Source organism: Arachis hypogaea, chromosome 13 (assembly GCF_003086295.3).
Source record: "Arachis hypogaea cultivar Tifrunner chromosome 13, arahy.Tifrunner.gnm2.J5K5, whole genome shotgun sequence".
NCBI classification, from domain to species: domain Eukaryota; kingdom Viridiplantae; phylum Streptophyta; class Magnoliopsida; order Fabales; family Fabaceae; genus Arachis; species Arachis hypogaea.
The window spans coordinates 15,328,520-15,351,899 of record NC_092048.1 but is presented as its reverse complement, the minus strand read 5'-3'; the positions used below and the strand labels follow the sequence as shown (position 1 = coordinate 15,351,899).

Genomic DNA, 23,380 nt, shown 5'->3' with positions numbered 1-23,380 from the left:
CTTTAATTTAGTATCATTTTAGTCACAAAAAAAAAAAATTTAGTATCATTTTGGATTATAAATTTTTATAATTAGCATATAATAAAAACGAAAATAAAGTACAATAGAAACAAAAAAATTCCATACAAACATAGAATATAATAATTACAACTAACAACATATATCATATGAACAAAAAAATTACAATAAGAAGTAAATAAAATTCATATGAATAAAACTAAATAAAAAAATAAAAAATTTTATACACAACATAAATATAGTACAATAAAGAATAGAAAAAAAATTTATATAAACAAAAAATAATAAAAATATCATAAAAATTAATAAAAATAAAAATTTATATCAACAATAGTTGTCATATGAATAAAAAATACAATAAAAATATGACATTAGAACACTAAAAAATAATATCAGAATATAAAAGTAATATAAAAAATATTTATATATAAATAAAAAATACAATAAAAAACATAAAAATCAAAATATGAAAGAGAGTACTAAAAGTAATAAAAAAATTAAAATATTTATCTTGTTAGTGAAAGATTTTGATGAAAAAAAAAATTGGAACCAAGAACATATACAAAGAATTATTGTAAAAATTATATAGTTATTTACATTATTTTTACAGAAGAAAATAAATGATACAAATTAATAGAAGAGGAATAATTTTCTTACTTAATTTTTCAATTGTAATTAGTTTTCCCTAACATAAATATAAAAGCTAAAATTTGTAACTTTCTATAAACCTACGTTTAGATACAAAAATCACTTCTGAATTTAAAATTTCAAAGAGTTGCCAAATATAAAAATGGAATCGTTCAAAGCACTTACCCAAACTTCTATGGTTGAACTGTATGTTCACTGCACAAACGATACACATTTTATGTAAAAGAAAATTGCAAATAGATTAAATTTGGATATATTGTCCATGTATCCAATTTCCACATGTGTATGGCATTGGACATCCGTCAGTACAAAATTAACCCAAATAATTAGGCATGGACCTACATATATTGCGGATATTTATTAAAGTTGAGAGGGACAATTTCATAGTAAGGCTGATCATGTGGACGTGGTTGGTGTATTTCAACTCTTCAAGCAACCATATAATAAAGGAAGGGGATAAAATAAAAGGAAAAAACAAAGTTATGTCCCAATGTGCATAGGTTTTAGAATAATTTATATGGGACTTTTATACTTACTAAATTTTACAATGCAAATTTAAACGTAGTAAAAATATGCTTTTTAAAAAGGTGATGTTTTCTAATTTGTAGATAACTGGTTTTTTAAATAAAAAAAAAAAATCGTTAGCGACTAGATTCCCTAGTCCCTACTCCTACTTGGTCTTAGAGTTGTCGTTTCCAGTTTCTAAAAATAAGAAATAAAGAACTGTATGATACATGATTTGCAAAAGAATTGGAAAGCAAACTTTGACTGTATTACTCCAGCAACTATGCCTTTGTCTGACTTTCCTCACTTTTTATACTAACTGTGACTCGACGATTTTTAGTATGCGATGATGATGAGAGTACAACACACCGGCACCAATTAATTATTCAGCTTCAGTCCTCCATTCCAAACCATCGATGGCCATATCCGGGGAGGTTTCCTCAGAATTGGAAGCTCCTCTGGTTGCTGACACAGATAATACCGTGAACGGCGCCGTTGACTACAAGGGACGACCTTCCATCAGATCCAAATCTGGCTCGTGGAGATCTGCTCGCTTTATCATAGGTATGTATCTACGAATTCTCCTTCTTCCTCTCTCTTGAATTCTCGTTCCTAAAAGTTAGCGATTCAGTTCAATTAATTGTTCTTCAGGTGTGGAAGTGGCAGAGAGGGTGGCGTTCTATGGAATTGAGGCGAACCTGATATCGTATCTTACGGGCCCGCTGAAGCAGAGCACGGCGGCCGCAGCCGAAAATGTCAACATATGGTCGGGAGCATCCTCCCTGCTTCCCCTCTTTGGAGCATTCATCGCCGATTCCTACCTTGGACGTTACCGCACTATCATTCTCGCCTCCATCATCTATATTTTGGTCAGTTCTCATCGCTATCCCGGCCCCCTTTCTCCCCTCCTCTAACCTAAATAGTAAATACTCTATTTGACTATCTACATACATTAATCTTTATTTATCAAACCCTTCGTCCTTTTTTTTTTCCAAAGTCACCTAATTTTATTCATGTTCATGAAATGAAAAAAATATATACGTGTCCATATATCAAATCTTTCGTCCCTTAATTAAGCCATTTCACCTGATAAGTTTGATCTTAAACTTTTTTTATTTAATAAATATAAAATAATATATTAAAAATTTAATTTTTTTTATATTTTAATAAAAAATTTTAATTTATAATTTTAATATATATCTTTAGAATACAAAATAAATAAATTTTTTAAAATATTATATATTAAAATATATTTATACATGTAAATATTAATATGTTATATTTTTAAAAATCTATTAATATTTTTTTATAACATCTTTTAATTTTTATATAATAAAATTTATCGATTTATAAAAAATATCATATTTAATGTGCATATAATTATTAGGCTCGTTTTAGATGCATCTCTTTTAATATACAATTATGTTACATATATACTAAATCAGCTATTAAAATAAATTATTAATATAAAATATATATTAAACTATAAAACATATATTAAAAAAATTTAAACAATATATATTTATTTATAAAAAATATTAAAATATTATTAAAATTTATTATTTTTAATTATTAATTAATTATTAATATTTAAAAATATAAAATAAATATATTATTAAATTTTTAAATTAAAAATATTAAATTAATAATTAAATAATAATAAAAATAATAAATTCTGACCATTTTTAATATTTTTTATTTATAAATATATAATAATTAATTTTAATATATAAATATTTTTTTTTCATTCGTGTTGTTTTCGCATCTAATACATTTTCATTGCGTCTCAAACTGGTAAGCTAAAATGGATGGGATATGGGAAGATATTACGAAAAAAAAGCAAAATTTTATTGATAGGACTAATTATCGCACTATTTTAATTATTGATTTATTAATTTATTAATTTAATCGATTTAATTATAGTTAGAAATTATTTTTAATATGAAAATGGAGATGGTATTGCACAATACGCTGCGACGTGTCCAACACGCTCCTCACGTGTTGGTCAGGATGCTGCCACGTGTCCAACACGTCCCCACGTGTTGCACCACGCCCTCCACGTGTTGACTTTTCAACTACAAAATCCACCCATAATTACACTAAATAATCCCATTCCCCAAAAAAATACCAATATTTTTTCCATACAAAAAAAATCAGCCAATTATAGTTTGATCAGAAAAATTATTTTATAATAAAATAATAAATAAAATATAAATAAAATACTAAAATATAATTATAATTTAATATAAAATTTAAAATATTATCTAAAATTAAAACGCAAAAAAGATCAACAAGAGCTGTCTTATCACGTAAATTATTAAACTTAAAAAAGAATTTAGAAGGATTTTTAATTTTTTATTCTATTACTCAACTCGAAAATGCACTTCAATATGCATCATAATAATAATAATTGAGAAATCATATGCACTGAAAGTAAATAAATATTCTTGCTCTGATTAATGAATTATTTTTTATATTAGTATTGTAGATTTCTTATTCTTTTTAATTTAAATTTTAAAAATATTCGTAAAATAAAATCTTAATTTTAAATATTAAACTATAATTCTATAATAAAAACTATCATTAAATTGACAAAATAAATGACTAAGAAGCAAGAATATTCATTAGATGTTAACGGTTGTTATTCCATGTCGAATTCTATTCTATCTAAATTGAAATAATTTAACTCAAAACAACGAAAAATGAAATTGTGTTTCATTCTTCAAATTTTCCTTGGTGTGTGGTCTTTGGTTTTTACACAAGAATGGAAGTAAATAAGATGTTAAATTCGAATTATCTAAAGTATGATTTACATTTTCTGATAAATATTAAAATGTGAATTATGCACATTCATGGGTCTGGTCTCTGGAAAAGTAGGCGTTGACGCTATCGTTTTGGTCGCAGAAGTAGGCATTAACAACGTTGCTGACGTTTTTTTTTTTTTTTTTGTCAATAAATTAGACAACTCCAATCCTAGCTTACACATTCACACACCCACTCTCACACACTAACTTAGCCACCAACCACTGCTAGGTTTCGAACTTTTGTGACTTTGGATTGAGGCAAATACTTTTGCCACTGAACCACATGCCTCAGCCACACGTTGCTGACGTATTTTCGACCCGGGACCATATGCAAATTCTCACTATTGGGCTATAATATCCAATTATTTGAAGGGTTTAGTAGCCCTTTCACTTTGGGGGCTGAGCCCATTAGAAATATTACCAATTCATAGTTAATGACTTGTTTCACTATGTCGACAAAAAAAAAAAACGTTTTAATTGTTTAGATATAAATTCGGGTTTGAGGTTATAGAACCCATAATAGCAGTAGTGCGTATGGATTTAAATTCACTCTAATTTTTTAATTTTATTTGAGAGGATAAAGTGTGATCTCTCACAATTTATTTCATAGATAGAACTAAGAAAATAGGTAAGATTAAAAAAAAATATAAAAAAAAACAATTCCAGAATAAAAAATTACACTTTATCTTCTAAAATAAAAATTTAAAATTTAAAAAATCTAAATTCAAGTGTATAAGTGTGTGATATAAAAGACTAAAAGATATATATATATATATATATATATATATATATATATATATATATATATATATATATATATATGGGTAATTCCCTGTAATACTTTAATAGTGAATGGAATGCACAGCTTATGTGGCAATCATGTGCCACACTCAACCTAATTTGGTTTTTATTTACATCTTTGTTATCCTCCTCTTTTTTTCCTTTCTTTTCACCACAGGATCTTCTTGTCATCCCCCTCTCTTCTTCTCTCATCTTTAACTTTTCCATGTCTCTCTCTCCCTCTCTTTCAACCTACTTTCTCCCACCCTCGGTTAGGGGTGCACATAGGGACGGGTGAAAATTGAATTCGTCTTAATTCGGATTCGACTCTAAGTAATGAATGTGTCTATTTTTGATACTCTTATCTAATCCTAGATCCAATGAAATCATATTATTTTCGGGTCATACTAAAATCGAGTCTCAACCGAATAAAATACGGGTCTTGATAAATTTTATGTCAAAAATTATGATTTACTCATTTATAAAGAAAAAAAAAAATACTTGTTATAGAAAAGTTAATAACCATACTTGAATTTGAATTTGTTCATAAATTATAATTTTATGCTTTTTTGATCTATTTTCTAATTCAACAAATGTAATTAAAAATAAAATAATAAGCTTATAATTAATATAACATAATATTAGAATTAATTTAAAACATATATACCTTTTTTAATCCCCTAAGATGCACATGGGCCGGATGAGGTTGGGTGAAGCATTGACCCGTACCCGACCCTAAATAATGACTGAGTCTAATTTTGAGACTCTTACCCAACCCTAAACCCAATAAAATCACACCAAATTAACCCCAAAGTATTTGGGTCCGAACTGATTTTTCGGGTCGGGTCGGGTCATGTGCATCCCTACCCTCGGCGGAACTATGCAGTTGTGCAAGATGGACCGAGAGGAGAGAGATGAGAGGATGTAGGAGAGCTGGTGGAGGATAGGAGAAAGTAGGTCAAAGGAAGGGGAAAGAAGAACGAAGAGTTGAGGATAAAAAGAGAGGAGAGAGGGATGACAAGAAGAGCCTAAAGAAAAAGAGTACGGTGGAGAGGGAGGAGAATGAGAGGAGGGTGACAAAGGTGTAAGGTGTGGGATCAAGGAGGGACCAAATTGGGTCCAGCATGGTACATAATAGTCACACATAAGCACTGAAACAGTAAGTTATTACCGAAAATGAATTCAGGGATCACCATGGTATCCCGAGCTCAATCCGGAGGACCAATACAGTGAAATTGAAACTTTTTGAGTACCAAATTGAATAACCCGGTAAATTTTAAGATTATTATAGGAATTTACTCTATAAATTTAATAGATTTTGATAAAAATATAAATAAAATAGAAAAAAAAAGTATAGGTAGATAATGAAAATACTAAACAATGTGAACAATGGATATATATTGGATGTTCAATTCACTAAGTATGCGAATGGTTATCCTAATATTAAGATTTAGGTGAGTAATTTGGAGGTGTAGTGTGTTTTTAGTTTTTTACTTTATTGGGTCAATTTTAGAGTCCATTGTTCACATTGTTTATAAAAGCCATTGTCTACCTAACAAAGTTCAATAGAAAAAACTTGCCTAATTAATAATTATCCGTTTTTCTAAGACTGGGCATATACAATCTTAGAATGCAATTTTCGAATGGAGACCACTTTAATAAAAACACTAAAAATGTCTTTTTTAAGGATGTTTATATATGTCATGTTATTATTGGACATCTTTATTAAGCCGGTTAATAATTTATTTTTTAATAAACTAGAACAAAATCAGTTTATTATAGCAACAATAATAAACTCAATTGTTTGTATTATAATTATTAGACCCGGTTTGATCCGATCGAATTACATAATCTAAATCGAATATCTTTAAATTTTTTGATAAAAAGACAAATATATCTCTGGCTTTTTGTTTTGTAGATATTTGAATTCCTAAAAATTTAAAAATACAATTAGATCCCTAAAAAAAATTGGATTTATTGTTATTGTTATAAAAAAAATCGGTTTTATTCTAATTTATTAAGAAATTCAAAAATAACCGGTTTATTAATACGTCCAATAATAATGCAGCACGTAAACGTATTTACAAAAAGACGTTTTACGCGTCTTTATACCAGCATCCCCTTTCTGAATATCCTAAACATGTTTTTCAGATCAAGGGTTAATGTGTAAAAAATCAATTATGTTATAACTATTTAAAAATTTTAACTATTTAAATAGAATACATGTGAAAATATAAAGTATTTTTTGTATACAAAGTATTTTTGGCAAAAATATACCCGCAACAGTTTAATTTCACATTGTCGGAACCGGAAAAATGACTTAAGAAAACCTGAAAAAGAAGGATCAATTTTGGGTTAATCATGCAAGTTTTTATGCTAATAATTATCATGATTATCTAATATATGAATGACAGGGGCTAGGATTGTTAACACTATCAGCGTTGCTTCCTTCTCTCATCAATTCGGAGTGCCAGGTTGGCAGCAAATTGGGATCATGCTCTACGGAATCTCAAGTAATCTTGTTCTTCATCTCACTTTATCTGGTGGCCATTGGGCAAGGTGGACATAAGCCCTGTGTTCAGGCATTCGGAGCAGACCAATTTGATGAACAGCATCCGAAGGAGCTCAAAGATAGAAGCACATTCTTTAACTGGTGGTATTTCACAATGTGTGCAGGTTGCATGGGAACTCTCTGGATTTTGAACTATATACAGGACAACCTTAGTTGGGTCGTTGGATTTGGAATCCCTTGTGCTGTGATGATCATTGCATTGCTTGTTTTCTATCTGGGAACATGGACCTACAGGTTTAACATCAAGGGCCATGGCAAGAGCCCCTTTGTCAGAATTGGTCGTGTCTTTATTACAGCCGCAAGAAATCGCCAAGCAACAGCCATCCAAGAGGAAACTGGGGGAACACTCCCTCCAAAAAGTTCCCAACAGTTCAAGTAAGGATTAAAACTTACCAATTTTTAAGTCCTTATTACAATACTCATAGGTTTTCTTGAAGCAGCCACTACTGCTACTACCATGAAATACATGCATTAAGATCATCTTGCTCATGTCCGAAGGATTAATTTGCTTCTAGCTTTGACAATATGCCATCTGAAGATGCCTGAATCCGTCGTAGTGTAACTGTACATAGAGTAACATTATTTGAACAAATCTTTGTTTTTCCGACTTTGCTATTTTACTACATATAGAGCCTCATTTCTTTGGATATGAAATATTATAATTCCATTGATGAAGTTGTTACTCTTTTTTAACATTGGCAGCTTCCTCAACAAAGCATTAATAGCACCAGACTGTTCCACCAAAGAAGGGGAGGTCACATGTAGTGTCGTGGAGGTGGAAGAAGCAAAGGCGGTACTAAGGCTGGTTCCTATTTGGGCAACAACTCTGCCGTTTGCTATTGTGTTTGCTCAATCCCCTACCTTCTTCACGAAGCAAGGATTTACACTGGACCGCAACATATTTCCAGGCTTTGACATACCTGCAGCTTCTCTGCAAACCCTTATCACACTTGCCATTATTGTCATCAGTCCCATCTATGACCGCATATTTGTGCCAATAGCAAGAGGAATCACTGGGCGACCCTCCGGCATCACAATGCTGCAAAGAATTGGGATTGGGATTTTTATATCGATATTTACTGTCATAATTGCGGCCCTTGTTGAGATGAAAAGACTGCAAACAGCACAAGAGTTTGGACTTGTTGATGAACCGGATGTAACCATTCCCATGAGCATGTGGTGGTTGATTCCCCAGTACTTCTTGCTTGGAGCTGCACAAGTCTTCACCATGGTTGGTCTGCAGGAATTTTTCTATGATCAGGTCCCGAACGAACTGCGAAGCATGGGACTTGCTCTGTACTTGAGCATCTTTGGTGTGGGAAGCTTTCTAAGTAGCTTTCTGATTTCAGTTATCGAAGAAGTGACAGGCAGAGATGGACATGAAAGTTGGTTTGCTAATAATCTGAATAAGGCGCATCTTGATTACTTCTACTGGCTACTTGCTGCCCTTAGTGTCATCGGATTCAGTCTCTTCATTTGCTTTGCAAAATCCTACATTTATAATCACAAAGGAATTTCTCGAGGATAACCCACTTCATATATATTTTGTCGTTCTGCAAGGATTAATGCTTATTTCTGCTACTCAGGCAACCAAGGTTTACCCAACCCCTATGCCACGAACTATAAATTTTACCAAAGTTAGCAAGAGGAGGGTGAGAATAGACCCACACTTGAAGCTTAAGTGAGATTTACAGGAGACTTCATCATTAAATTGTATGTTCAACTGCACAAACCATAGCCATGTAAAAGCAAATTGCAATTAGATTAAATTTCATGAAGATCATATATATTAACAAATGAAAAATTATTGTAGTTGAGAATATTATTGTTTGATGCGTCTTGAATTGTTAAACTATATTATTGTTTTGGGTGGAAACATCTTTTTGGCATATAACTCATTAAGGATGTGCTTCACTGTCCAAACTTTTCTAGTAGAACTCGTAGTTAAAATGGTGGAAGTAACTCCAAACTATAATTCAGTTGAGAGTATTATTTGTAGAAAACTCTTCCATAACTATAGTTGGAGTTGCACAAAAAATAGGTGAAAGTGTGGAACTATATTTGCAAAAGATATTTGCATATTTAAGTCGGTAGGTATTACAAACATATAATATATAATTCTATAGATATAGAACCTTACAAAGTAGCAGATATCATATACATGAAATTATATGCTATAGGATATATGCTGAGTTCACAATAGAACTTATAGTGATTAGATATTCGATTCTTAGTTGAGATGTAGCGCCTTGTAATTTGCAGGCATTTGGTTGTTGTCGTTGTTGAGCTATTCTTCATACTAAGAGGAATGGCGACAGCAGACACCTACAAAAACACTTCGACGCTCAAGTTAGTAAGAGTAGAAAATGAGTATAATGCAATTTAGAGTGAATAGTGTATCTTTTATGTAGTTAGGATTTTGTATTTATAGAGTGTTACCTCTTAAAAGAGATTGAGATATTTGCCTGATCTTTTGGTAACCACCTTAGTTTGTTTCTGAGTGGGTTGTTAAGAACGAGATTCTCTCTAACTAAAAATGAGTCACGTTTATTATTCTATTTGAATTTCGATTTAGGCATAATTGGGTCAGAATCACAGTCCCAAACTTGTCCTGTGATATTTTTCAATACGACGAGGTAAGCTTTTGAATTTTGTAGAACTATACATCGGAATAGTGATAATAATAGTAGTAACTCTCAAGCGCAACTTGTTGTCCTTTGAACAATAATAGTCATGTTTGGAAATAATTTGAGGTAAATAATAAAGTAAAAGAAATTTGAGAGTGATTATGAATAATGGTTAAATAATGAGATAAGGATTAACTCCCATTCTCTGGTGTGATTGAAGTATATGAAATGTAAAATTTGATGAAGTAATGGAAAGAATAATTAATTTGTGCAAAATAAATAAAATAGAAAAAAATGTGAAGTGCCTTTAATAAAATAAAAGAATAATATTTGAAATAAGTAATAAATGGAGTAAAACTCTAAAATAGTCCCTCAGATTGAGTCCGTGCACCAATGTTACCTCTGACTTTCGAAATGCTCTAATTGCACCCTTCAGATTGAGCTCCGTGCGAAATCCTGGTCCTTCCACCCAATTCCGGCGTGACTCAGCAGTCGGAGCGCTGAGCTGGCTGCTTATGGTCCACGTAGGCAGCCTTAAACGACGCCGTTTTGCCTAGATGGTGTTAATGAATCAGGATGACGTCGTTTTTCCTTGGAGGGGAATTGAAAGGTTGCTTGGGGAGAGGGTTGATCATTCGTTAGTCTTTCTCCTACTTCTCTTCAGACGTTTCTTCTCTCTTTCGTCCAGAGAATGTTGTGACATTAGGGCACGTTCTGGTTAGGGCTTGACTGAGTTCATTGACAGGAGAAGGAAGGACGCCACAGGTACGAAGTTGTTGAAGCAGAGGGTATCGTCATCGTCAGCTACAACAAGGTTAGTAATACAATGTGTAGTTGAAGTTTAAATTTTTTTTTGGGTTTTTATTGATGGCTCTTCACGTGGTGTGTTGATTGAAGGAGAGTTCATCTTCGTTTGGTATTTTGTTTAGATTTCTATGTTGTTAGGTTTTTTGTAGTTATGCTGTTAGCATGGGGTTTGGGTTGCTCTATTTTTTTTATGTATCCAAGAAGGGTTGTTTCCTCTAATGATACGGTTCTCTAGTTATGGTCAGAAGTTAGTGTTGCATGTGTTTAATTTGTTTGTTTACTTATCTCGCATATGGATGAAGTACTAGACATTATGTTTCATCATGGAGGAACTTTTGAAAAGGGTGTGGATAGAAAGATTGGTTACTATCCGGACAACAGAAACTGCCTTGGTAATGTTGAAGTGGATAGGCTGGATGTATTTTACCTAAGAAACTATTATAAGGAGCTAGGTTATGACAGAATGAAGGAAGTCTAGTGGCTTGTACCTGGAAAGAGCATAGGGGAGGGATTGAGGAAGTTAAATAATGATGCAGACCTAAGAGAGATGTGTGAGATGGGTTCACAAAATGCGGTTCTTGTTGATATCTACATTGAACATGAGGTTTCGTCACCTGAACTGATAGAAGGGAAGGAGGTTATGGTATACATTGATGATCAAGTAAGGGACCTTGGGACGTAAGCTAAGGAAAATGTTGCAGCTGCCCCCACACGATGGTGCTAGGCCAAATGATGAAAAGAATCCTACTGCTAATGTGAGTCGACCTAGGGAGGAAGGGGTTAAAGCATCTGTTAAGGTGCCGATTGAACAAGAACTTAAAAAGAAGGCTAAGAACACTCCGAAACCTAATCAAACAAAAGTTCATAGGAGGTATTGCCTGAGGTCTGCCACTGGGATAGGAGGCACAAAGGCTCAGAAAAGGGGGCAGGGTAGCAAGATCCCAGTGATGTTGACGTCCTCTGATAAGGAGTCCTCTAATTCTGATGATAGTTCAGAAGATGAGCCCTATAAACCAGTAAGGGAAGACAGCTCATCTGATTCATGTACTGCAGACCCTGTTCCTTCATGTAAGGTAAAGGGTAAGAAGAAAACAAGTAATAAGAGTGATTCACAGGATAAGAGTAAGGGAAAGAATAAGATGAAGGGGAAGATTTGTGTTGATGACGATGCTTATGTGGAGATTAATTTTGATGTTGAAGTGGATTTTGGGAAAGTAGGAACTGATAAGAATGATGAGTATGATGCATACGATCCTGGGACCGATTCTGATGGTGCCAACTCTTGGCATTCATTGGAGATGAAAACCCCACCCAACTCTGAAGACGAATTAGAAGAGGAGACCGAGTCTAATGAGGTGTTTCCAGTTTTTAGAGAGGGGGCTAGGTTCGGGGAGCTTCACTTAGAGGTTGGAATGAAGTTTAATACGAAGTGGGATTTTAAAGAGGCTGTTAGGGAGTACACCATCCAGGAGAAAAGGCGTATTCGATTCAATAAAAATGATAGGAAGAGGCTTAGGGCAGTTTGCAAGGTGAAGGAATGCAGTTGGGTTATCTTTGCTTCCAAGGACCGAGATGATACTTGGTGGCAAGTGAAGACTTTCAGAGATGATCATAGCTGTGCAAGGGAGGATAAGAATAGAGCAGCCAATCGTAACTGGGTTGCTAGTAAGCTGGTGAAGAAAGTCAGAAAGTATCCCAACTTCAGGCATTGTGATGCAAATACCTTCTTCAAGACCAAGTATGATCTATCATTGAATAGGAACTCGATCTCAAGGGCACTATCTGATGCTAGAAACCTTGTATATGGTGATGAAAAGGCACAGTATGCAATGGTAAGGGATTATGGGGAGACACTGCTGAAGACCAACCCGGGTTCAACTGTCCAAATTTGCACCATCCCACAGCCAAACGGTGATGTCATATTTGAGAAAATGTATGTGTGTTTAAGTGGCTGCAAGAATGGATTTAAGGCAGGATGTCGTCCACTCATTGGACTTGATGGTGCTTTCCTGAAAACTGTCTTTGGAGGGCAGATTCTATCAGCTATTGGGCAGGATGCAAACCACCACATATACGTCATTGCATGGGCAATTGTGGAAGTTGAAAACACTGCCAACTGGAAATGGTTCCTGGAACTATTGCACGCATATTTGGGAGATTACAAGACACATGGTTGGTGTTTTATTTCTGATATGCAAAAGGTACATGGCTGCTAATCCCTTCTGATTTAGTTTCCTGTTTGGTTGCCTTAACTGTGTTATAATATATTGGATCATGTAAGAGGCTTGCTGATATGTGAGTAGAACTACTTTAGATGTACGATCGCAAAAGTTAGGGACAATTATGGTGCGTTTAATACAAACTCAGGAACTATTATGGTGAAAATATTAAAATTCATGGTCTATTATGGTGAAAATATAAAAAGTCAGGGTCTAAGACGGTGAACATATAACTGTGTATTCTAGAAACTTCTCTCTGTTGTATCTGAGTTAATTATTATTTGCATCCACTCTTTGTTGCTGGGAGTCATAAATGCTGTACAGGAGGTGATGCCCAATGTGCATCACCGTTTCTGTGTATGGCATTTGTGGAGGAATTTCAACAAGCAATGGAAAGATCTGGAGCTAAGAGGCTTGATGTGGGATTGTGCACGAGCCACAACCTTTGAGGAATTCAGGGAACATAGGGAAAAGTTGAAGCGGCTTAATCCGGAGGCATGGGCATACCTAGAAAAATGGCCAACACATTCTTGGACAAGATCTCAATTCAGTCATAAGCCAAAGTTAGACTCAATATGTAACAATGCGTGCGAAGTATTCAACGCAAAGATTAAGGAAGCTAGGAGGAAGCCTATAATCACACTGCTGGAAGAGGTTAGGATGTTCGTAATGAGGACGATGGCAAAAAATAAAGTGAAGTTGGATAATCATGTGGGGATACTTTCCCCAGTGATCAAGAGCAGACTGGAGAAGCTGAGGAAGGAATATAGGCAATGGCAACCAATCTGGGCGGGAGACACCGGATACGAGAAGTTTGAGGTACATGGACACCCTACACACCATGTAATGGATTTGGGGAAAAGGCTATGTACTTGTCAGTTTTGGATGCTAACAGGTAATGTATTTAACTGTTACTTAATTATTTAAGTACTCTGCCTAGTGAGTCTAATTAACTATGCACCTAATTGTTATTGCTGATTATGGTGTTGCAGGAATCCCATGTGTGCACACATGTGCTGCTATTGCTAGGGTCAACAAGTGGCCAGAGGATTTCTGCCACAAGCTCCTCACAATGGAGTCCTACAAAGCCACTTACTCTCACCACATAAATCCTTTACCTGGCCAACAATTATGGGAAAGATCTGAGGCCAACAAACCATTGGCACATTTGGTTAAGAGGAAACCTGGATAGCTCCAAACCAAGAGAAGGAAGGATGCGGATGAGGGGGGTTAGTCTAGCAAGAAATCAAAGCCAACCACCACTCTGAAGAGACAGCTACGACCATTCACTTGCAAGTATTGCTTGCAGAAAGGTCATACAAAAAGAGGGTGTGAGAAGAAGAAGGCTGCTGAAGCTACAGAGGCTGAGAAGAAGAAAGCTGCGGAGGCTGCTACTAAAGACCCTAAGGCTGCTGTTCAGAATGTCACTGCATCTGCCTCTGCGTCAGCTACAACAACTACTTCCAATGCACCTCAAGATGCAAGTGCCTCTGCTACTGCTACAGGCTCTAGAACTGCAACAGCGTCTGCTACTGCTACTGCATCTGCCCCTGCTCCTGCCACTCTTGTGGAAGTGGATGTCCAGCAGGCTGAGATTGATTTGTCTCAGCCCTCATACTCTGAAGCTGAAAACTCCCAAAAGGTATTGTGTTTAATAATGCTTCATGTAATGTGTTTTTATTATTTGTCTTATTTTCTTAGCCTTATGTAAGGTATTGTCTGCATTGCAGGAGCATGAACAAAACAGGAACACACCTACAAGACCTGGGAAACTGCCACTTAGAAGAAGGTCACCTACTCCAACTGGCTCTGCATCATTCAATCTAATGGAGGGAGCTAGTGAGGCAACTGCAGCAAGGCTCGCCAACTTCCTCAAGTTTGTGCCCACCCCAGGGTTCAAACCGCCAAGAAAGAAGTGATTATGATCCTAGCTTTAGGTTGAAATTCTGAAAGTTTGTAATATTTTGTGAAACAATTATCTTAGTCTTTTTTGTTTGGTCATGGTGATTCATAGACACCTCTGCAACTTTTAAATACTAACTAAGTTGCTGGAATCTAGCTGAAACAATGCTCAGTATTTTTTTGCTTGTTATTATCATCAATGCATTATTGCAGAATTTTATATGAACTAGTGTTATTGTCATTCAGTTATGAATTGTGCCTTATGTAAGCTTTTCCTATTATTGCTTATCCATAACATAATTGGGTGTTCAATTATGTTTACAAAAACAAAACCAAATAGTCATTCAATATATCAAAAATAATCTAATGTCAATTACATTGTTCATAAACTGGATTACACTGGTTCTGTGTTTCAGTTCTTAGTCTAATCAAACCTTCAGCAGTAACATCAACACAAACACAAATAACACGAATACCTCTAAACCAAGCACTTGGACCATCAGCTTTACATTTCTCACATCTGCTTCCAGTTTGCCCACCTTCCATGCAATGTTCATCTTCATCCCACCATGCTTATCTTCTTCATCAGACTTCAGCGTCACCTCATCCTGTACAGAATCTGCCCAGACAAATAACTCACACCAATTCTTTCCACTAGTCTACAAATATGCATCAACCTTATCAAACAACTACCTCAACTAACCAACACAAGAAATTTCAGCCAGTAAATGCACTCACGTTATAATTTGGACACCCAAAGAACGGCTTATTAGGATGACTCTCCATCCCTGACTACCGAAGGACAAGCCTGCACCCACAACCACACGACTTTGGAACTGCTGAACACTGGCTACGCACATTGTTCCCTCTCCAGTTTCTAGTTGCAGATGAGCGATTCGACCTTCGAGAAGCGTGACTGTCACTCATGGAGGGAGAGGATGAAGAAGAAGAAGAATAAGAGGAAGAGGGAAGAAGAGCTTGAGCTGGACGACGAACCAATTCACAAAGGAAGAGGGAAGAACACTCTTGAAGCTCGTCACAGTCATCCCATCCCAGATCCTACTCGGAATACCACAGACAAGGTTTAGACTTTTCGGATCTCAGGAATGGACGCCAATAATCCTAGCCTATACCACCAAGACTCTGATCATGAACCAAGAGGCTAAGATACACACTTAATCTAAGGTAGAACGGAAGTGGTTGTCAAGCACGCGTTCAAAGGTTGAGAATGGTGATGAGTGTCACGGATCATCACATTCATCACGGTTAAGTACAAGCGAGTATCTTAGAACAGAAACAAGCGTGATTGAATAGAAAACAGAAGTAATTGCATTAATTCATCGAGACACAGCAAAGCTCCTCACCCCCAACCATGGGGTTTAGAGACTCATGCCGTCAGAAATATAATATGAAATGTTTAAAATGTCATGAGGTGCATAGTTAGTCTCTAAAAGTAGTATTTATACTTAAACTAGTAGCTAGGGTTTACAGAAATTGAGTAAACTAATATGGATAGTGCAGAAATCCACTTTTGGAGCCCACTTGGTATGTGTTTGGGCTGAGCATTGAGCTTTACACGTGTAGAAGCTTCTTCTGGAGTTAAATGCCAGGTTGCAGCTTGTTTGTGGCGTTTAACTCTGGTTTGTAACTTGTTTCTGGCGTTTAACTTTAGAATAGGGCAGGGAGTTGGCGTTCAACGCCAGTTTGCGTTGACAAAACTCGGGCAAAGTATACACTATTATATATTGCTAGAAAGCCCTGGATGTCTACTTTCCAACGCAATTGAGAGCGTGCCAATTGAGTTTCTGTAGCTCGATAAAATCCATTTCGCGTGGAGCAGGGTCAGAATCCAACATCATCTGCAGTCTTTTTTCAGCCTCTGAATCAGATTAAAGCTCAGATCCCTCAATTTCAGCCAAAAGATACCTGAAATCACAGAAAAACACACAAACTCATAGTAAAGTCCAGAAATGTGATTTTTTGCATAAAAACTAATAAAACTATACTAAAAGTAGCTAAATCCTACTAAAACTATAATTAAAATACCCCCAAAAAGCGTATAAAATATCTGCTCATCACAACACCAAACTTAAACTGTTGCTTGTCCTCAAGCAACTAGATAAATAAAACAGGATAGAAAGAAGGTCAAGAGGCAATAACATCTCAGAGTTTTACATGAAACTCAAATTCTCATTAGATGAGCGGGACTAGTAGCTTTTTGCTTCTGAACAGTTTTGGCATCTCCATTCATCCTTTGAAGTTCAGAATGATTGGCACCTATAGAATTCAGAATTCAGATAGTGTTATTGATTCTCCTAGTTTAGTATGTTGATTCTTGAACACAGCTACTTTATGAGTCTTGGCCGTGGCCCTAAGCACTTTGTTTTCCAGTATTACCACCGGATACATAAATGCCACAGACACATAACTGGGTGAACCTTTTCAGATTGTGACTCAACTTTGCTAGAGTCCCCAATTAGAGGTGTCCAGAGTTCTTAAGCACACTCTTTTTGCTTTGGATCACGACTTTAACCGCTCAATCTCAAGTTTTTCACTTGACACCTTCACGCCACAAGCACATAGTTAGGAACAGCTTAGTTTAGCCGCTTAGGCAGGGATTTTATTCCTTTGGGCCCTCCTATCCACTGATGCTCAAAGCCTTGGACCCTTTTTATTTTACCCTTGCCTTTTGGTTTAAAGGGCTATTGGCTTCTTCTCTTTTTTTTTTTTGCTGTTTTTTCTTGCTTCAAGAATCAATTTCATGATTTTTCAGATTATCAATAACATTTCTCTTTTTCATCATTCTTCAAGAGCCAACAATTTTAACATTCATAAACATCAAATTCAAAAGACATATGCACTGTTCAGGCATTCATTCAGAGAACAAAAAGTATTGCCACCACATATAAATAGTGTGAATTTTTCTTATTTAAAACTCGAAAATAAAATTGCCTCCTTATTCTAAAAATCTGCTATTTTATTCATGTTTAATGATGATAAGAAAGATAAATTATAACTTATTTGGGGATAGAAAAATAAAATGAAATAAAAAATAATAAAGATAAAGGTACTAATTACTACTACTCATATAACTTCTAAGGCAGATTTCTAATAGTAAAAGTTATCACAGATCTAAGGCTAAGATTAGGACTCAACAACCTTTATTTTGGGAGATGGATGCTCCTTTAGTCTGTGGGGTGCTTAGCCCTTCAAGAGACAGCTTCTGGCGCTTTAGCTCCTGTAGCTCACGCCCTTGCTCCTCTTGTTCCCTCAGCAGTTTGCAGAGTATGTTATTTTGAACTTGCTGTTCTTCTTTTAGTTGATCCATAGCTTCTTGCAGCTTGGTGACAGAGGCCTCTAGGTGGGTCCAGCAGTCAATCTGAGGGATTTCTGGGAGGAACTCATGTGCCCTCCTTTTGATGGAGTTGTCTTGCACCTGTTGTCCTTCCATTGATTTTTTTGTGATTGGGTTCTCTACTGAGATATACTCATCCACTCCCATCTTTACCCCAGCATCTTTGCATAGCAGAGATATTAAGCTTGGGTAAGCCAATCTAGCTTCTTTGGAGTTCTTGTTTGTAATTTTGTAGAGCTCACTCGAAATCAGATCTTCAACCTCCACTTCGTTTCCCTGCATAATACAATGGATCATGACTGCTCTTTTGAGGGTAACCTCAAAGCGGTTACTGGTGGGTAATATGGAACACCCAATGAAGTCCAGCCAGCCCCTAGCGACTGGTTTGAGATCCCCTCTCTTGAGTTGATTTGGGACACCCTTTGTGTTGGTTGTCCACTTGGTTCCAGGGATGCATATATCCTTCAAAATTTGGTCCAAGTGCTTATCTGATCTCACCATTCTCTTACTGAAGGAATCCGGATCATCTTGTAGTTGCTTGAAAGAGCTGAAGATTGATGGTTTAGAAGTTATGGTAAATACTCGTTGCAAGTATAGTTACTAAACCAAGCAATCAACCTTTCTTACAAACGTTTTGGTTGTCACAAGTAACAAACCCCTTAAAATTGATAACCGAGTATTTAAACCTCGGGTCGTCTTCTCAAGGAACTGTAGGGAAGTATGTTCTTATTATTGGTTATGGAGATTGTAAATTGGGGTTTCAAGAATGAGGAATAAGTAACTTAATGGCGGGTAAATTAATTGGCAATTAAAATAAATAAATAACTGCAAAGCAAACTTTTGGCAAGGTATGAGAAATTGGAAGTTCAGACTTAGTTATTCTTATCAATAACAATGAAAGTTGAATCTTAATTTCACTTAGTCAACCTTTACTAAAGTAAAGGAAAGTCAAGGGACTAATTAATTTGATCTTCGAATCCTATTTATTTCCTGAGAAAGGGTTGGGATTATTGAAGCTCAGTTCAATTAGCAAAGATAACAGTTATCAATTATGTTGAGATAAGATAACTCCTGAGTTACTGCTTTCTTAACCAAGACTAAAAGAGGAAAAAGTAAATTTGCTGAAATAAAAATGCCTTCAGATGTAAAGCAACAATAACATAAATTAAAGAAAGCAATCATGAATTGAAATACTTCAAATAACATTAATAAGGGAAATTATAATCTAACATGAAGAGTTCATAAACTAAATTGGAAGAATAAATAAAAATAAAGAACCTGGGATTGAGAGTTACTCCTAAAACTAAGAGAAGTCCTAAATCCTAAGAGAGAGAGAGGAGAGAACCTCTCTCAAAACTAGATCTAAAACATGGGAAATAACTAAAATTGGCGAGCTCTCTCTGAATGGATGCATTCCCTCACTTTATAACCTCTGGTCTATGCCTTCTGGACTTGGATTTCGGCCAAAAAGGGCTTCAGAATTCGCTATGAGCGTTTTCTGCAATTTCTGGTGCGTGGCCTCTGTCACGCGTCCGCGTGGGTCACGCGATCGTGTCATTCGGAGATTTTCTTGTCACGCGATCGTGTCAGTCATGCGACCGCGTCATATTCGTTCTGCTTAAGGTGCGCAGTCGCGTCAGTCATGCGGCCGCGTCGCTGCTTCTTTGCACTTGGCATGCGTCCGCATCGCCCATGCGATCGCGTGGATGCCAGTTTCTTCAGAAGCTCCGTTTTGTGCTTTCCTTCCATTTTTGTATGTTTCCTTTCCATCCTTTAAGTCATTCCTACCTTAGAAGATCTGAAAACTACTCAACACACTAATCACGGCATCAAATGGAATTAAAGGTGATTGAAATAATTAATTTAAAAGCATAGGAAACATGTTTTTCACATACATCACATAATAAGGAAGGGAAGGTAAAACCATGCAATTAACATGAATAAGTGGGTGAAGAATTGAATAAATCACTCAAATTAAGCACAAAATATATCATAAAATATGGGTTTATCAACCTCCCCACACTTAAACAATAGCATGTCCTCATGCTAAATCCAAGGTAATAAGTAAGGTTAAAGTGATGGGATGTCATGCAATGCAATCTAATCTAAATGCAACTACCTAAATGCAACATGCAATTCTAATTTATTCACTCATATATAAAGCTTACAGGTAGTTAAATTAATTCACATTCTCAAGGAGTCACATATGTATATATAGCCAAGCCTTAGATAATCAATAAGCATTTTTACAATTGAGATGGGAGAAAAAGCATTTTATGAACTCGCAAGACAATTAGATAATTCAAACAGAGATAAATGTTAATGAGCTATTGAACCCTCACTGGAATTGTGTTTACTCTCTAGTCACTCAGTGTTTATTGGGTTAATCACTCTATTCCTCTTTTTATTCTTCTTTTCTATAACTTTGTTCTTCATCTAACCAATCAACAATTATAGAATACAGTCATACCAAAAATCATGAGGTCTTTAATTAAGGTTCTAATGGGGCCAAGGTAAAGGTAAGGATATATGTATAAGGCTAAGTGAGCTAATAAGTGAATCCTTAATTAGACTAAGATCTCACCTAACATACATACTTAGTAAAACAAAACTTCTTTACCTATTTTTCCATATTTTTCCCACTTTTGGATGTTACATGCTCATGTTTCAACTTTTGTTCTTATTCCATGTGCATTGCTTTTATTTTTGCATTTGGGGAATTCTCTTGTATCCCCTTTATTACATACTAAAAAATAACTTCTTCTTTTTTTTAAATACACATGGTAATTTAACCACTTTGATTTCTCATGAGCATGCTTCCCAAAATTTTTAATTTGAGTTATTTTATTCCTTTTAACTTTTCTACCTTTTGTTTTTATCATCCATGTTCCCAATAGGTTTCCCACATTTTATTCATAATTTTCTATCTTAAGCTAACCAAGGATTCAACTTGGGATTTTATTTTGTTTTTCTGCTTAAGGCTAGTAGTGTGGCTAATAGAATAAAAGGGGATTTAAAGGCTCAAGGGGGCTAACAAGGGTGATGTAAAAGGTAGGCTATTTTGAGATAAGTGAGCTAAAATCAAATAATGGCCTCAATCACTCTTTTGGTATGTATCTATATTCTATATTCTATATTCTATAATTGGACATATAGATTAAAGCAAAGTAAAGAACATCAGAATATGAAAGAAGGACGGAACACACAGGAATAAAAATTATGGTTTGAATGTAACCATACAATTAAGCTCAAAACTCACAGGCTATGTGTTCTCTAGCTCAAAAATCATTTATCACTTATGTATGTCATGCAAGTTTAGTTAAAAATTCTCATTATTCTCAATGTAAAACTTATATTGAATGGCTTTAAAGTTCTAGTATTTCTCCTTGATGAAGTGTTGTTAACTAATATGTAATGCTATATATACAAGGTGTGGGTTGTTTTGATTTTGTTAAAGTCTCTAGTTTACTTCCTTTTTCTTTTCAATCTATTCTGAGTTATCTTATGTTAAAAAGGGTAAACTATACTAATCAATCCACAATTTCTATAACTAATAAGTTAGAATTGCAACTAAGTGGCTAAAATATGAACTAAAAATGCAAGATGCAGAAGTAGAGTAAAAATACATAAAAGTAGCAATGTATAAATACTCAGAAAATAAAAATAAAAATAGAGAGAAAAATACAGAAAATATCCAAAATAAAAGAAAAAGAGTCTGTAGTGGTTCATCAAAATAATACGCCAGAGATGGTGACCTCCCCACACTTAAAATGAAGCATCGTCCCTGATGCTCACTCAAGCAGGGTGTGAAGGGGTGTCATCACTAGAAGGAATGGTAGCTGGTGTCTCTGTGGTGGCTGGCTGAATGTCCGGCTGCTGGAGAGGAGGGGCTGTCTGAATGGGGATATCAGGATCTGCTGTCTGGAGCTGCTGGGGTGCTGCCTGCTGGGTGTCTGCCTGCTCTGCCTCTCCCTGGGGATGGGTCTCTGCCTCGGGTGCATCCGCCTCCTCCTCAGATGCCTCGGATGGTGTGTCAGGCTCGGAGGGGATATCGCCGGATCGTATCATCAGCTTCAGGTGCTCATAGCGTCGCTTGTTGTGATGCTCCATCTGGTCAAGTCGTCGAAACAAGCGGTGCACCAGATGATAGACAGGCTCTGTGGCAGGTGGAGGTGCAGTGGTGGTGGCAGGGGTAGGTGGTGCAACAGTGGAGGAAGAGGGACCGGCAGATGGTGTAGCTGTATCATCAGCAGTGGCAGTCAAGAATGGAGGTCTGTAGCCCAAGGCCAGGAAGTTCCTGCTGTGCGGGATAAGCTTCTTGCACTCTGCAGCAGGTGGCCTCTCATCAGCATCCTCCCATGGCACGTCAGCTCGACGGCCCAGCTGGGTAACCAGATAGGGAAAGGGAAGAGTGCCGTGGACGTGGACCCTGGCCATGTAGTGCTGGATAAAGCGTGGCAGGTACAGGTCCTTGCCCTCCATCACACACCAAAGGAGGGTGATCATAGCGGCTGGTATCTCAGTCTCGTGAGTACTCGGCATAATGTAGTTACTGAATATCTGATGCCATAGCCGAGCCTCATCGTTCAGGTATGAGAAATTGGAAGTTCAGACTTAGTTATTCTTATCAATAACAATGAAAGTTGAATCTTAATTCCACTTAGTCAACCTTTACTAAAGTAAAGGAAAGTCAAGGGACTAATTAATTTGATCTTCGAATCCTATTTATTTCCTGAGAAAGGGTTGGGATTATTGAAGCTCAGTTCAATTAGCAAAGATAACAGTTATCAATTATGTTGAGATAAGATAACTCCTGAGTTACTGCTTTCTTAACCAAGACCAAAAGAGGAAAAAGTAAATTTGCTGGAATAAAAATGCCTTCAGATGTAAAGCAACAATAACATAAATTAAAGAAAGCAATCATGAATTGAAATACTTCAAATAACATTAATAAGGGAAATTATAATCTAACATGAAGAGTTCATAAACTAAATTGGAAGAATAAATAAAAATAAAGAACCTGGGATTGAGAGTTACTCCTAAAACTAAGAGAAGTCCTAAATTCTAAGAGAGAGAGAGGAGAGAACCTCTCTCAAAACTAGATCTAAAACATGGGAAATAACTAAAATTGGCGAGCTCTCTCT

At 35.7% G+C, this 23,380-nt stretch overlaps 1 protein-coding gene across 1 annotated transcript; it reads left to right on the top strand.

The window, feature by feature from the left end:
• Positions 1-1,111: 1,111 nt before the first annotated feature.
• LOC112737427 (protein NRT1/ PTR FAMILY 5.10) lies at positions 1,112-9,202 on the top strand. Its single transcript, XM_025787332.3, has 4 exons — positions 1,112-1,734; positions 1,822-2,039; positions 7,169-7,701; positions 8,029-9,202. Exons 1-4 carry the CDS (start codon positions 1,587-1,589, stop codon positions 8,852-8,854), a joined length of 1,725 nt encoding a protein of 574 aa, XP_025643117.1. The 5' UTR covers positions 1,112-1,586; the 3' UTR covers positions 8,855-9,202.
• Positions 9,203-23,380: the final 14,178 nt, after the last annotated feature.

Bases quoted from the DNA above. Each gene is read 5' to 3' on its own strand.
- LOC112737427 (XM_025787332.3), top strand. From the start codon at position 1,587: ATGGCCATATCCGGGGAGGTTTCCTCAGAATTGGAAGCTCCTCTGGTT. The intron at 1,735-1,821 runs GTATGTATCTAC...ATTGTTCTTCAG, and splicing joins ATCTGCTCGCTTTATCATAG to GTGTGGAAGTGGCAGAGAGG. The intron at 7,702-8,028 runs GTAAGGATTAAA...TAACATTGGCAG, and splicing joins AAAAGTTCCCAACAGTTCAA to CTTCCTCAACAAAGCATTAA.